At 36.5% G+C, this 15,599-nt stretch overlaps 1 protein-coding gene across 3 annotated transcripts in view; it reads left to right on the top strand.

Annotated features, from left to right (window-relative positions):
* LRP1B (LDL receptor related protein 1B) overlaps positions 1-15,599 on the top strand; it is a 1,907,075-nt gene that overhangs the window by 1,832,596 nt on the left and 58,880 nt on the right. For all 3 annotated transcript variants that reach the window (XM_086718488.1, XM_025932005.2, XM_086718489.1), the window contains exon 84: positions 2,595-2,756. In XM_086718488.1, coding sequence (XP_086574614.1) covers positions 2,595-2,756 — 162 coding nt within the window. The remainder of the gene's footprint in view (positions 1-2,594; positions 2,757-15,599) is intronic.

Below are 15,599 nucleotides of genomic sequence, written 5' to 3'. Positions count from 1 at the left end.
AGATAGTGTATATCCAGGCAGTCTGACAACCCACACTTTTAAGCCCTGAATGCTATAGAAACCAGACAGATTAGAGCCAACAAACTGAACCTCCCCTTCCTTCCTCAGGTTAATTGATGCTTTGTCTGATTACACTACCCTTGTAGACTGTCAACTCCCAAGCTCCCTGGATGCATCACTGCTGTAAATCTATACCTTAGTCATTGTAACGGCACTGTTGCCTTTTCAAATGCCAAAATCAAGTTGAGCTACCTAAAAAATCTCTATAAATGAATCCAATGCAACTTGTTTGGATGCACACAGAGAGATTCATGAGTATATTAGATGGAGCCCATTATAAAATTCTGTGACAGAAAGTTCGTTTCCCATCAGCAATCAAAAGATCTGCTGTTATCAACACAGTTTCAAGTTGTTGGTGTTCCCCTGAATATGAAGATTTCTCTTGTCAAAGAGAAATCTTCTTTTTAAAGGAAAAGAAGAGCCTTTTCAAAATAATTCAGCCAGAATCTAAATGATTTGAGGCATATGCCAGGGAAGAGGGTTTAGGGAACCTGGCCACTGCCCTAGTTGACATGAAAGCATGATGTCATTCTCTCAGTGACTGGGACAGAGAAGTTTTCAAGTGCCATAGTGGGTTGCATTTGTTTCCTTTAAACTCCTATTATTTTAATGTTCTTCACTCTTAATTAAAAAAAAAACTAAAAAATAATGTAGAAAAACATAAATCTACAGTGTTTAAGTCCTACCATCATGGGACCCTTTTTTCTGATTGTTCTATGCGTTTTGATTGCTCCTATATTTTCTGTGCTGTTTGTTTCACCTTTAGTTCATGTTAATTTGTGTTCCTGTTTATATGTTCTGTTTCTCTGTAAGGCATTCACTGGTTCATACTGATGAAGAGAAATTACTTCTTTTGTTCAGGGCTTTCATTTTCCTTAGTAACTGTTCCAACAATTCTCTGTCGTCTTCATCTTCAAGCACTATTCATTCTCTTGTTGTGTCTATTTTTTATCCATTATTGTTCCCATGAAGAAATTTTGTCTATATGTAAGTATCAACTAGAAAATTCACTACCATTATAAGAAAAATATTTACCCAAAAGTTTTAAAGCCATTTTCTGGGAATGGTAAACATGATGTTACTCAGCTTTCAATGTACATACAATTTACCTTGTTTCTCAACCTATTAATAGGCATTTATCTGCCACCAAACTAATCACATTTATAAGTAACTTTTAAAGCAATGCTACTCACCATAAAAATGTATATAACTTTCTTCATTGAGAAGCAGTAGCTTCAAGCATGTTTAAGTATATGGAGCACTTTCAAAGCAAAATAAATAAATTGTGGAAGCTTGATTTATTTATTCTCTTGGAAAGGAGGGCACATTTTATTTTAGAGACATTTTATTCACTTACGAATGCTTTTCAAAAAAAACGTAGAATGTAGAATCTATGGCAATAGAGAAAACTTATATCATTTTCACAGTTCAAGTCTTAAGCCTTATCTCATACATTTTTATGACCATTCTAATTATGCCTCATGTCTGCAAAGGTGAGAGAGGAGATGGTTGGATAGTCTCTAATACTAGTCAACTGACATTTCTGAGTCCTAGTTAATTCAGATCTATACCTGAATTTCTTTTTTATTCCCTTTCATGTTATTTCTTTACATTTGCACAACCTCTCAACTTCATTCTTTGCCCATTACAAATGAGAGCCATTATTTCATTTTGTTTTCCTTAATCTCTCCTACAGAGCTATTTCTGTCCTCCATTTTCCACTTCGTCCTTGATGAAAGCAGTTAGAGAGACTCATTCCTGATATAACAGTTAACTGTGTTATGTTCCAAACACCTTAAAGGATCGTTCACCTTTTCTTCTGAAGTTCGTTCTTACAGAGCAAATAAAAATATCCATAGATGGTCCATTAGATTTGCTCCTGTGTGCTGTTAACATTAGGCTTTAAATCATCTTTCCAGACTGCAAGTAACAGTACTTTCCCATGAATAAAAGTATCAAAATGAAATAAAATAGGACTTAATAAGTGCTTACATACTAAATACAGTATGTATATTGACATCAACTAAAATTACTAATTACATAAATATTATAGAAGGCATGCCCACTTTAAACTTTTAAAAATATTTATTTATAAATCTAAGCTCATGCCTTACCAGTGGTAGTACATGATGATTGAATACTGAGAAATAGGATTGTTTCCATTTTATATTCTAATAGCTAATACAAACTGTATCAAAAATAATTTAAAAAGCAAAATGGACATGATGAGAAAAGTATAAAGAATAACACAAGTACTTCAGAACATACTACACCTGTATAAATGTGTAATTAATCATAAAATGCACTCTGGTTGTTTTACCTGAGGTGAACCTGACTTATCTTCTATGCTGGGCTCTGTTGAAACATGGGAACATTGACACCCACAGAGGTCATGTTATTGCCTAAATTCACAGATGAATTAGTGGACAAACCTTGAACGGAATCCTGGCTTCCTGTTTCTTACCTAGTGAGAATTCCATGAAAACAATTTCAGTCAAATAATTTCCTTTTTGTTATGTTTTCTTTTCCAACAGGAAGACCCACCTGCAGCTGTGCACTGGGGTTCACTGGACCAAACTGTGGGAAGACCGTCTGTGAGGATTTCTGTCAAAATGGAGGAGCCTGCAGTGTCACTGCCGGCAACCAGCCCTCCTGCCACTGCCAGCCTGAGCACACCGGAGACAGATGTCAGTACTGTAAGTGAGAGTGACTCCCACAACACAGTCTGATAGCATGCTTTCGTGTTTACATTAAGTAACTTTCTTATCTCTATTTTCCCTCCCTCCTCTCAATTTCAACAACCCCCTATTTTTCAGGGTCACTCCCTCCATCACCCCAACTCTCAACAATTATTTACATTGTTTCTCATCCTTCTCATTTTAAAGATTCTGTTTCTTCCTTCCCTACCTTAGGCTCCATAAACCATCACTGTAATCGTCCCCTTGTATATACCCTCAATTTCCTTTTTCCTTCTTCCCCTTCTATTACACTTTCCTAGAAAATTGTAACCATGGTTAAATCCAGTTCTCCGTCTGTTCTGAACTGGTGTCCCACTGCTGGATGCAACGGAAGAAGAACATGTAATCATACAGACTGGTCTCACCTGAGATTTTATCACTAATTTCAAATGGGCACTTACTATGGCTTCTAGTATTTTGCTAATGTATCAACTCTCCTAGATGTCTATGTCAAATCTTCATCTTTCTCCTCAAACTTCCAATACCTGCTCCCCAAGTTTATCCTCAGTTCAGGAACTTAATATCTTTTTTAAAAAAGTATTTATTTTTTCAGAGAGAAAGAGAATGTGCTTATGCCTGAGGGAGAGGGAGAGAGAATCTTAAGCAGACTCCATGCCCAGACTGATGCAGGACTGGATCTCTGACTGTGAGATCATGACCTGAGCTGAAATCAAGAGTCAGACTGAAAGAGCCACCCAGGCACTCCAGGAATTTGCTTTCTATTTCATTGATCAAAATAGAATCTATCTAGAGAGAACTACCACAAGCTCACACCATCACATCCATCAAACTACTTTATCTTATATCCATGTACTCTGTCTTATGAGCAGGAACCCCATGCTACGTCTAATGCTATGCTATCCACTCATACATTAAATCCCTTTTAGCTACTCATAGACACATCTCTTACAACTGTCCCCTTTTTATCAGTATGTTCCTCTCTCCCTAGCTCTTCCTTGAACAACCTTGCCTTGTGCCCACATCTCATTCTACCCACAACTTTATTTCCCTGCTTATTTTTTTTTACCCTCATTACTATCCAAAATAGAAGCTTTATTCTAACGAGTTGTTATATGCTACAGTTCCCTATTTTTCTTTTGATCTCACCTCTGTCAGGTTTTTATCTTCACTATTTTGCTGAAATATCTTTCATCAGACAAGTTAATTAATTTATTTTATTGTCATCCATGTTCTCATATCCAATGGCCAATTATCAATTCTTATCTTACCCCACATTCAGCAGTTAATCACTCCCTAGTTAAAAAATGGCCATTTCTTTACATTTGCCACGCTCTTGTTTCCACTCCCATTTTACTGGCTGCTTCTTTTCACCGTCTTTGGCTGGTTCCTCCTCATCTCTCTGACCTTTAAACATTGGAGCAGCTGATGACTGTACTTATGCCTCCTTTTTTTCTCAAAAACACTCATTCCTTGAGCCTGTGACTCAAAGGAACACTTTCATAAACAGTTTTAAAAATACACTTTCCCAAACATCACCTCCAAAGATTCTGTTTCTGTTTGGCTGCAATATTATTTAAAGTTTTCCACATGTGTCACATATGTGACCAAAATTGAGACCTACTACCTAGAGAATTTCAACTAATTGTATGATTTTTAATATCGTCCAGATACAAATGATTCCAAATGTATATCTCTGGCTAAACTTATCTCCTGAATTCCAGATTTTTATACCTAAGTATCTATTGGACACTTTGAGCTGGCTCTAAATTAACTTGATTTTCTTACTCAAACTTACTTCTATCACAGTTTTCCCTATGTCTGTAAAAGGAAACATGATTCAGGTGCAAAAATCTTGGATTAATTTTTTTTTTTTATTTAATCTAATCCACTATATTAACCTTTTAAAGATTTTTATATTTATTTTAATTCCAGTATAGTTAATGTACCATGTCATATTAGTTTCAGGTGTACAATATAGTAATTCAACAATCCCATCCATCACCCAGGGCTCATCACCATAAGTGTACTCCTTAATCATCTTAATCCATCATCTATTTTGGATTCATTCTTGATTGCTCTCTTTGTTTACACCTCAGTTTCTTTCTCACTTTTTTTTCCTGTAAGACATACCCAGAATTTGAACGCTTCTCACTAGCTCCATCCCCACTGCCTTCATCAAAACTACTGGCATTTCTTATCTGGATTATTACTAACTGATCTCCATGTTTTCTCTCTGTACCCTCTCTACCTATTCTCAAAAGAGTAGCCACAGCTGTATGTTGTATTCATAATAAAAAGAATGTTTTTTTATATCAATCACATTTACTGAGATCTTTCTAAATCCAGACATTCTTGTAGTTACTTCTTTTTTGACATTAATTCTAATAACCCATTTAATCCCACTAATGAACTATGTGTTGTCTTTATTCTCATTTTACAGAGGAGGCTTCTGAGGAGGCACAAAGTGCCTCCTGAAGATGGCACAGTTAGTAAATGGGAGAGCCAGGAATCTCCCACAGGCAATCCAACCCTTAAAGTTACTCAATGTTCTGGCCCCAGACAGTTTGATATCCGTTCAAACCCTCACAGAGAGTAGCCTAGGTCTCTGGTCACGGTAGGAAGTACATGGAACAGCATTGAATCAAGCAATATGCACTGACTGAATTGAGAAGCAAAGACAACATTAAATATGTTCTCTCTGGTGTTACAGTGTGCGGGGGCACTTCTGCTGTAGCAAAGAGACAAATTTGGTTTCAAATTGGTGTTTCCTTTTCTAAGTATATTCTTTTCTTCCCTTTTTTTAAGTTTATTTATTTATTTTGAGAGGTTGGGGAGGGGGGGAAGCAAAGAGAGAGGGATAGAGAATCCCAAGCAGGCTCCTCACTGTCAGCATGGGCTGGAACTCATGAACCGTGAGATCATGACCTGAGCCAAAATCAAGAGTCAGATGTTTAACTGACTGAGCCATCCAGGTGCCCCTAAATGTATATTCTGCTCCTGTAGACTAGCCTCTTGACATATATAGATGCCACTACCCTCAGCCAATGCTCTTTTCACATTGCTTACCTAATTTATCTCTCAAATGATGTTTCACAGGCCAGCAGAGTTTATCTGGCAAAAACAGTCCAGTCATATGCAGGTATCCCCACTCACATATTGTTTAAGGTCTTCATCACTCTCCCCTCCCTCTTGTTCCTCTCAACCTAGCAGAATATTTCAGCACAACTTCCACTTACTGACTCATGAGCTTTTTCTTTTCAGTTCCAATATTCTCACAACCCTGAAAGATTTCCAAGTGAACCAGGACATCGCCAACTATTATTCTGCATAATGCAGACCCTCATTACTATCCAGATTATTTTTGCAGCCTCTCCTTTACTCTAGTAAAAGAGAACTTATCATGCTTCTCCACATGTCAGTTCCCCTGGCATTGTGACTTTCTCCTGGTATTCTCTTCCTATGGAATGGACTTTCCTTGGATTCTTCCTCACCTTCATCTCTCCATGCAAAATTCTATCTTTCTGTCCCCGTCCAGTTTAAAGGGCATTTCCTTTTTGAAGTTGTTCACATCTACCCTCAGTTTGAACGAATCCCTTTTTCTTCTGAATTTTCAAGTCACTTCTTCTTTACCTCTGTTTCTATTCACTTTTATCTGATATTATTGTTAATTGTGTGCATTCCTCCTATTTGTCTAAGATGACCTCTTTGAAATTACACCCAACAATGGCATTTGTCGAATAAATAAATAATCAGATAAATAAATGAAAGTAGTTTGGAGACAAGTTAATAAAATAACAATCAACTTAATGTACAAGAGCTACATTTAATCAGGGTACAACCATCTGGTATTTTTCTGTGCAGCTTTTCTCTGTTCCCAATTGGTCCATCATCATAGGATGTCGATCTTTTTCTTTAATTAAAAAAAATTTTAAGAAGCATTGCCATTTTTTATTCTCTTTGATCTAACTTAAAAAATTGCTATGTGGCCATCGTTATAGCAATTTGGTTTCTTAAAAAGAATAAATTCCGTTAGCATATATTTTAATTGGCAACTTAATGGAATCACAGTCTGAGGTAGCCTGATGCATTATAAAAGGCTGCATTATCATTTTATTATCACTATTAGCAGTCATAGCACTTCCCACCTTTTACTGCAAAGCACTTATTAAAATTAACCAATTAATCCTTAGACAGAGGTTAAATAACTTGCTCAAGGTCCCAAAGTAGTAATATTGTAGTCAGAATCGGACCCCAGGAGTTGTTGATCAAGATGTCAACAAACATTCCTGCAGTATGGTGATGCTGTTCTTTGGCAGCAAAATAAGTCTGTGGACAGTGTCATTAAAATGATAAATCCAGCAGCTGACAAAAGCATAATAAATTGAGGATCTATTATATGTGAGTCGGCAAGGTTCAGTGGACCTGGTATTCTGTCAAAATTGTATCTTGCATATATACAAAATCTTCTCTCCAGAAATGAAGGAATGACAGAATGGTTCATTACAGTGCCTAATTAAAGGTCCATTAGTGTGAGGTAAAACATCAGTTCTTAGTTGTGCTGAGTAAAAACATTTCACAATTCTAATGGCAATATAAAATCCTGAGGTCTAAATGGAAATTAATTTTAACAGCAGCACTCCGGGAGGAGAGACAGAGATAAATAATGGCAAAGTAAAATTAAGTATTCTTTAAGTAAGTTGTTTAAGAACAAATACAGCTCCATTTTGTGCAGATCTGGAGCAAGGATTTCTAGGAAAATCAAAAAAAATTATAAGCATGGCATTTTGCATTTACATTTAAATCTAGATGTTAAATATGAGGTTATTAGTAATTAAATAGTGATAATATTAAGACAAAAGGGCCAATGAGGGCCAGCTCAAATCTGTGTCTAAGAGCTGGGTGTTAAAATCAAATAGCAATCTGTTTGTCCTCTCATTGATATTTTTAATCAGTAATATGTTTGGAGAACCATTATAATTTCAGTTACCGTTCAGTTTATTAGAAATACACCTGTAGGGGGCCCCTGGGTAGCTCAGTTGGTGAAGCATCTGATTCTTAACTCTTGTTGAGCCCCATGTAGGGCTCTGCACTGACAGAGTAGAGCCTGCTTAGGATTCTCATTCTCTCTCTCCCTTTCCCTCTTTCTCTGCCCCTCACCCACTGGTGGACTCACTCTCTCCCTCTCAAAATAAATAAATAAACTTAAAAAAAAGAAAGCAATATACCTTTATGGTTTATTCCCATTGGTTCCAATAAATACAGACATTAAGTACTAGCTCAAGTTTATAAAATTAGGAATACTCAGACAGTAATCCAACTATTTCATCTATTGTAACTGGTTTTAGAACTGTAGTCTATCAAGTACCTTATAAAAGTTATAAAGCATAGATGTTGTCAACCACATGTGATGACATCATGGGATTATTTTTACCATTTGCTTTGCAGAGCAATTTTGTTTTACTAGTCAATTGGTCAGTGAATATGTTTGGTGTTCACCATGGGCCTGTCACTGTTAGGCATTGCAAAAAGAGCTGTGTCAGAGATATTCCTTGCCCTCAAAGGGTTTAGAAGCTAATGTGTGATTCCAAAAATGATATGACTTATGTTATAAGTCAGGTTAATGAAATACAGTGGCTAGCAGAATCCAGGAAAGAATACAGAATTCAGCCTGTAGGAAAGATTTCTAGAGGGAAGTGACATGTAAGCTGAGGCCAGAAGAAAGAAGAAGCTAACCAGATGAAGAGAAGCAGTGAGTGGAATAGAATTTACAAAAGCCCAGAGGGGAAAGACTTTTTCTATTTATCTTTTCTGTTTCTATTTGATTTTCCTAGGGGAGGGTCACCAAGGGAAATAATAAATCATTGAAAACGTATAATGTATAGGTCACAGAGAAATGTGGTGCTATACATTATTTTATGTAATATATGAACATCTGATGTTTTACCAGATTCTCATACAACCCTGTGAAGGTAGTATTATTAGTCTAGTTTTACAATTGCCAAAAATGAGATTAAGCCATTCTCCCTCATCTGCTCCATTAAAGAACATAGGAGCCATAATTTGTACCCTTGTGGGTCTGCCTCCAAAAGTAGCTTCTTCTGTTGTATTTTCCTGTCACCTGATATCCTGACCATTCTGCTGCACCTTTTTAGGCTCATTATGAGAACATTCAAAGCTCATGTCACTCACGGGTTGCCAGTTTCTACTCCAATGAAAACAGGTGTTAATAAGAATTTTAATCTGGAGTTGATTAAACCAATGGCAAGCCCAAACAGAAGAGACCAAAGGATTTTAATAACGACCAGGAAAATAGAATAAAATGTTTTCAGTTGTCGCTGTTAGTATGAAGGACAATTAGAACTAAGCCTAGAACGCTAGGAAAGGATCATGAGAAACTAGCTATTTCTTAAGTATGAGAACTAGCTATTTCTTAAGTGTGCAAGTATTCACGATTCTTAGAGGATTCACAACTAGAGTGACAAAGTAATTTGGAGCTTGGGCTAAGGGTCCTCTGATTCTTTTTCTCTTGGTGAGAAGACAAGCACTGCCTTTATTCAGGCCTCTTGCCTGGATTACTACAATGCATTCACTGCCCTATTCTTTCTTCCAACCCTGGAAACCCATTCGTTGTCTTTAAAATGTGCCCCTTTATGGGACACCTGGGTGGCTCAGTAGGTTAAGTGTCTGACTTCAATTCAGGTCGTATCTCCCAGTCCATGGGTTTGAACCCCGCATCGAGTTCTGTGCCTCCAGCTCAGAGCCTGGAACCTGCTTCAGATTCTCTCTGCCCTTCCCCCACTCACACTCTGTTTCTATCTCTGTCTCTGTCTCTCTCTCTCTGTCTCTCAAAAATAAATAAACATTAAAAATAGTAAAAATAGAAAAAGTAAAATGTGCCCCTTTACACATGGGCTCCTCAGTGTCTCTAACCTCTCTAGTCCTCCTACTTTGTCTTCTTAACCTGCCTTTGCCCTAGGACACCCAGCACTTCTCTTTGACATTTTCACCCTGTGTTTATATCATCATTCATGTTCTTGACTCTCTACCCCCCTAGAATATGAAACAGGCCATGATGTTATGCATACCTCATCAATCTTGGGGTTTAATTCAGTGCTTGGACTTAGGTATGTGAATAAATGTAAACAAAGTAGAAAGGGCTTATTTCCTGCCAGCCAGGCCCATTTTTTGTCTGTGCTCTGACAAGATTCCACTTACAAAAGTTCTAGGCCACCTTTACTGAGCAGCTGATTAAGACATGAATTCCATAAGAAACTTTGTGCTTGTGTTTTCAGCTTGAAAAAAAATTGTGTAAAAATAGAATTAAGTTTGAATTAATCGGTATAAAGGAAAATAAATACATTTCTTTTCTCATGTGACTATGATAGAAGAATAGTAAGCTAGGGTAGGGTAATGTAATAATTTTATTGTCTTATTCTGCATGGTTTAGAGGAAGTTGTCAGAATTAGAGAAATATTACTGAAGATAATTTTACCTAGTATAAAACTGGAATTATTCAAAACAGATATTTACTATTACTGTTATGCCATCATTTGGAAATATAAAAATAATAAGAGGGAAAAGATTTAGGGATGATGTGCATATATAAAAAAGAATTTATTGGAAACTGAGGTAATTTTTTCCAAGCAGATATTATGTCATACGTGAGTCAAAGTACATGTTCTGATTATTAAAATTAATTTATTCAACAGATTATATTGAACACTTATGGGTATTATTTATTGTTTGAGGCATTGGGGATTTATCAGTATAAAGGCTCTTTGAAGATACTTGCCCCATAATTTTTGGTGAATAAAAAAACCAGTGGCATATCTTTGTAGATTAAAAGCCAGACACAGCTGCACTTAAACTTCCATAGTCAAAAAGGATCACAGATCAGAAATGGACTTTATTTTATGTTCTTAAGAAGCATACCATTATTGTTTTATGCAATTGTTTCAAATTCCAATAACATGTTTGTAAAGTGAACTATGGATAAACTTTTATCTCTATGCCATGTAACTTAGACTTGGGATATTACTAATTATGTTTAATAATTTCAGTAACTATTATTTAAAAAAATATTTTATTTAAGAATGCTTAATTGTTTTTTCTGGCAACATAGCAGTAACTTTTTCTATGCTGGGTTCATTTGATTTTGAGACAACTCTAATCTCATAATACTCTTAAAACAGTATTCTTCACCCAGGAATCAGGCCAAGTTTAGATAGTTTAATCTTCTACTTTTATGCTATATTAGAGCTACTGATAAGTATTTACCCTTCTTTTTCCAACTTAAGGAAGAATATTATTACAAAATAATATGAAAGATAATGAAACGCAGCCTCAAAGCTGCTTATTGAAAGGTTGAAAATAACATGTCACACACACGTAATGGTTACTAAGTGTCTAAAGAGGGATTTATATTGAATTAAACTGAACATGCCCAATTGGGAACCCTCAAAAAGGAAGAAAAGAAGGGAGGTAGGGAGGAAGGGAGGGGAGGAAAGGTTGGAGGGAGGGAAAGAAGGCAGGCAGGCAGGCTTTTTATGAACAGAAGCTGTCCGTGATTGTGATTCTGCTGTACCTGATGTTAGGTAAACTAAATGGATTCATAAATAATTATCTGCAAATAGAATTGTGTACTTGAAAATAATATATTACACAAATCATGCACAGATAGAGATACAGATTGAACAAAACATTTACTTGAGGCTTACCTCAAACCAAGCAAATTGTTTCTAGTTAAATGCATTTGCTAACAAAACATTTAAAACAATGAATTTAAATGTAGATTTAAGAGTAAATTTAAAACACATTATTTATAACAGATTTGGAATGTCAACTGACATATTTTGAAAACAATGCTATGAGTCAGAAATCTTTAAATCCTTTAATTATTTGTATTTATTTTGAGAGACAGAGAAGTAGAGAGAGAGAGAGAGAGAAAGAGAGAGATAAAGAATGAATGGGGGAAGGACAGAGAGAGAGGGGGAGTGAGAATCTCAAGCAGTTTCTGTGCTGTCAGCACAGAACCCAGTGTGGGACTCGATCTCACGAACCATGAGATCATGGATTGAGCCAAAATCAAGAGTCAGACGTATAACCTACTGAGCCACCCAGTCACCCCAGGAATCTTTAAATACTCTAAAAGAAGAAAACAAAATAAGATTCCTATCTATAGTTAACATGATAATCATGGTTTTTACTATTAAAGATTTCATCACTATAAGCTGGTATTGTGATTACTCAGTTTAATGCAAAAATAGACCTCTTTTGGTAGTAAATACTAGGCTAGAAAAAATTTGTATTCATCTTAATTACTGATAAAAATGGCAAAAAACTAGTGTGCCATCATTGGTTCTCAAGGTGAAAAATAAAAGTCCCCAAATCTTATAGTTTTTGGGGTTTTGTTTGTTTGTTTTTTTACTCGACAGATTTTTTATTTACTTTTATTTTTTTTATTTTTTTAATACGAAATTTATTGTCAAATTGGTTTCCATACAACACCCAGTGCTCATCGCAAAAGGTGCCCTCCTCAATACCCATCACCCCCCCCCTCCCATCCCCCATCAACCCTCAGTTTGTTCTCAGTTTTTAAGAGTCTCTTATGCTTTGGCTCTCTTCCTCTCTAACCTCTTTTTTTTTTTTCTTTCCCTCCCCCATAGACTTCTGTTAAGTTTCTCATGATCCACCTAAGAGTGAAAACATATGGTATCTGTCTTTCTCTGTATGACTTATTTCACTTAGCATAACACTCTCCAGTTCCATCCACGTTGCTACAAAGGGCCATATTTCATTCTTTCTCATTGCCATGTAGTATTCCATTCTGTATATAAACCACAATTTCTTTATCCATTCGTCAGTTGATGGACATTGAGGCTCTTTCCATAATTTGGCTATTGTTGAGAGTGCTGCTTTAAACATTGGGGTACAAGTGCCCCTATGCATCAACACTCCTATATCCCTTGGGTCAATTCCTAGCAGTGCTATTGCTAGGTCATAGGGTAGGTCTATTTTTAATTTTTTGAGGAATCTCCACACCGTTTTCCAGAGTGGCTGCACCAGTTTGCATTCCCACCAATAGTGCAAGAGGGTTCCTGTTTCTCCACATCCTCGCCAGCATCTATAATCTCCTGATTTGTTCATTTTAGCCACTCTGACGGAAGTGAGGTGATATCTGAGTGTGGTTTTGATTTGTATTTCCCTGATGAGGAGCGACATTTTGAGCATCTTTTCATGTGCCTGTTGGCCATCCTGATGTCTTCTTTAGAGAAGTGGCTATTCATGTTGTCTGCCCATTTCTTCACTGGATTATTTGTTTTTCGGGTGTGGAGTTTGGTGAGCTCTTTATAGATTTTGGATACTAGCCCTTTGTCTGATATGTCATTTGCAAATATCTTTTCCCATTCTGTTGGTTGCCTTTTAGTTTTGTTGATTGTTTCCTTTGCAGTGCAGAAGTTTTTATTTTCATGAGGTCCCAATAGTTCATTTTAGCTTTTAATTCCCTTGCCCTTGGAGATGTGTCAAGTAAGAAATTGCTGCGGCTGAGGTCAGAGAGGTTTTTTCCTGCTTTCTCCTCTAGGGTTTTGATGGTTTCCTGTCTCACATTCAGGTCCTTTATCCTTTTGAGTTTGTTTTTTTGAATGGTGTAAGAAAGTGGTCTAGTTTCATCCTTCTGCATGTTGCCGTCCAGTTCTCCCAGCACCATTTGTTAAAGAGACTGTCTTTTTTCCATTGGATATTCTTTCCTGCTTTGTCAAAGATTAGTTGGCCATACTTTTGTGGGTCTAGATCTGGGGTTTCTATCCTATTCCATTGGTCTATGTGTCTGTTTTTGTGCCAATACCATGCTGTCTTGATGATTACAGCTTTGTAGTAGAGGCTAACGTCTGGGATTGTGATGCCTCCTGCTTTGGTCTTCTTCTTCAAAATTACTTTGGCTATTCGGGGCCTTTTATGGTTCCATACAAATTTTACAATTGCTTGTTCTAGCTTCAAGAAGAATGCTGGTGCAATTTGATTGGGATTGCATTGAATCTGTAGATAGCTTTGGGTAGTATTGACATTTTAACAATATTTATTCCTCCATTCCATGAGCATGGAATGTTTTTCCATTTCTTTATGTCTTCTTCAATTTTCTTCATAAGCTTTCTATAGTTTTCAGCATACAGATCTTTTATATCTTTGGCTAGATTTATCCCTAGGTATTTTATGCTTCTTGGGGCAATTAAGAATGGGACCAGTTTCTTTATTTGTCTTTCTCTTGCTTCATTATTAGTGTATAAGAATGCAAATGATTTCTGTACATTGATTTTGTATCCTGCAACTTTGCTGAATTCATGTATCAGTTCTAGCAGACTTTTGGTGGAGTCTATCGGATTTTCCATGTATAATATCATGTCATCTGCAAAAAGCGAAAGCTTGACTTCATCTTTGCCAATTTGGATGCCTTTGATTTCCTTTTGTTGTCTGATTGCTGATGCTAGAACTTCCAACACTATGTTAAACAACAGTGGTGAGAGTGGACATCCCTGTCGTGTTCCTGATCTCAGGGAGAAAGCTCTCAGTTTTTCCCCATTGAGGATGATATTAGCTGTGGGCTTTTCATAAATGGCTTTTATGATGTTTAAGTATGTTCCTTCTATCCCGACTTTCTCGATGGTTTTTATTAAGAAAGGATGCTGAATTTTGTCAAATGCTTTTTCTGCATCGATTGACAGGATCATATGGTTCTTATCTTTTTTTTTATTAATGTGATGTATCACATTGATTGATTTACGAATGTTGAATGAGCCCTGCATCCCAGGAATGAATCCCACTTGATCATGGTGAATCATTCTTTTTCTATGCTGTTGAATTCGATTTGCTAGTATCTTATTGAGAATTTTTGCATCCATATGCATCAGGGATATTGGCCTGTAATTCTCTTTTTTTTCTGGGTGTCTGTCCGGTTTAGGAATCAAAGTAATGCTGGCTTCCTAGAATGAGTCTGGAAGTTTTCCTTCCCTTTCTATTTTTTGGCAAAGCTTGAGAAGGATAGGTATTATTTCTGTTTTACATGCCTGGTAGAATTCCCCTGGGAAGCCATCTGGTTCTGGACTCTTATTTGTTGGGAGATTTTTTGTAACTGATTCAATTTCTTCACTGGTTATAGGTCTGTTCAAGCTTTCTATTTCTCCCTGTTTGAGTTTTGGGAGTGTGTGAGTGTTTAGGAGTTTGTCCATTTCTTCCAGGTTGTCCAGTTTGTTGGCATATGATTTTTCACAGTATTCCCTGATAATAGCTTGTATTTCTGAGGGATTGGTTGTAATAATTCCATTTTCATTCATGATTTTATCTATCTGGGTCTTCTCCCTTTTCTTTTTGAGAAGCCTGGCTAGAGGTTTATCAATTTTGTTTATTTTTTCAAAAAACCAACTCTTGGTTTCGTTGATCTGCTCTACAGTTTTTTTTAGATTCTATATTGTTTATTTCTACTCTGATCTTTATTATTTCTCTTCTTCTGCTGGGTTAGGCTGTCTTTGCTGTTCTGCTTCTATTTCCTTTAGGTGTGCTGTTAGATTTTGTATTGGGGATTTTTCTTGTTTCTTGAGATAGGCCTTGACTGCAATGTATTTTCCTCTCAGGACTGCCTTCGCTGCATCCCAAAGCGTTTGGATTGTTGTATTTTCATTTTCATTTGTTTCCATATATTTTTTTAATTTCTTCTCTAGTTGCCTGGTTGACCCATTCATTCTTTAGTAGGGTGTTCTTTAACCTCCATGCTTTTGGAGGTTTTCCAGACTTTTTCCTGTGGTTGATTTCAAGCTTCATAGCATTGTGGTCTGAAAGTATGCATGG

The sequence above is a fragment of the Puma concolor genome, chromosome C1 (assembly GCF_028749965.1).
Source record: "Puma concolor isolate L17-30 chromosome C1, mPumCon1.1.hap2, whole genome shotgun sequence".
Taxonomy (NCBI): Eukaryota; Metazoa; Chordata; class Mammalia; order Carnivora; family Felidae; genus Puma; species Puma concolor.
This window is presented reverse-complemented; position numbering and strand designations above follow the sequence as displayed.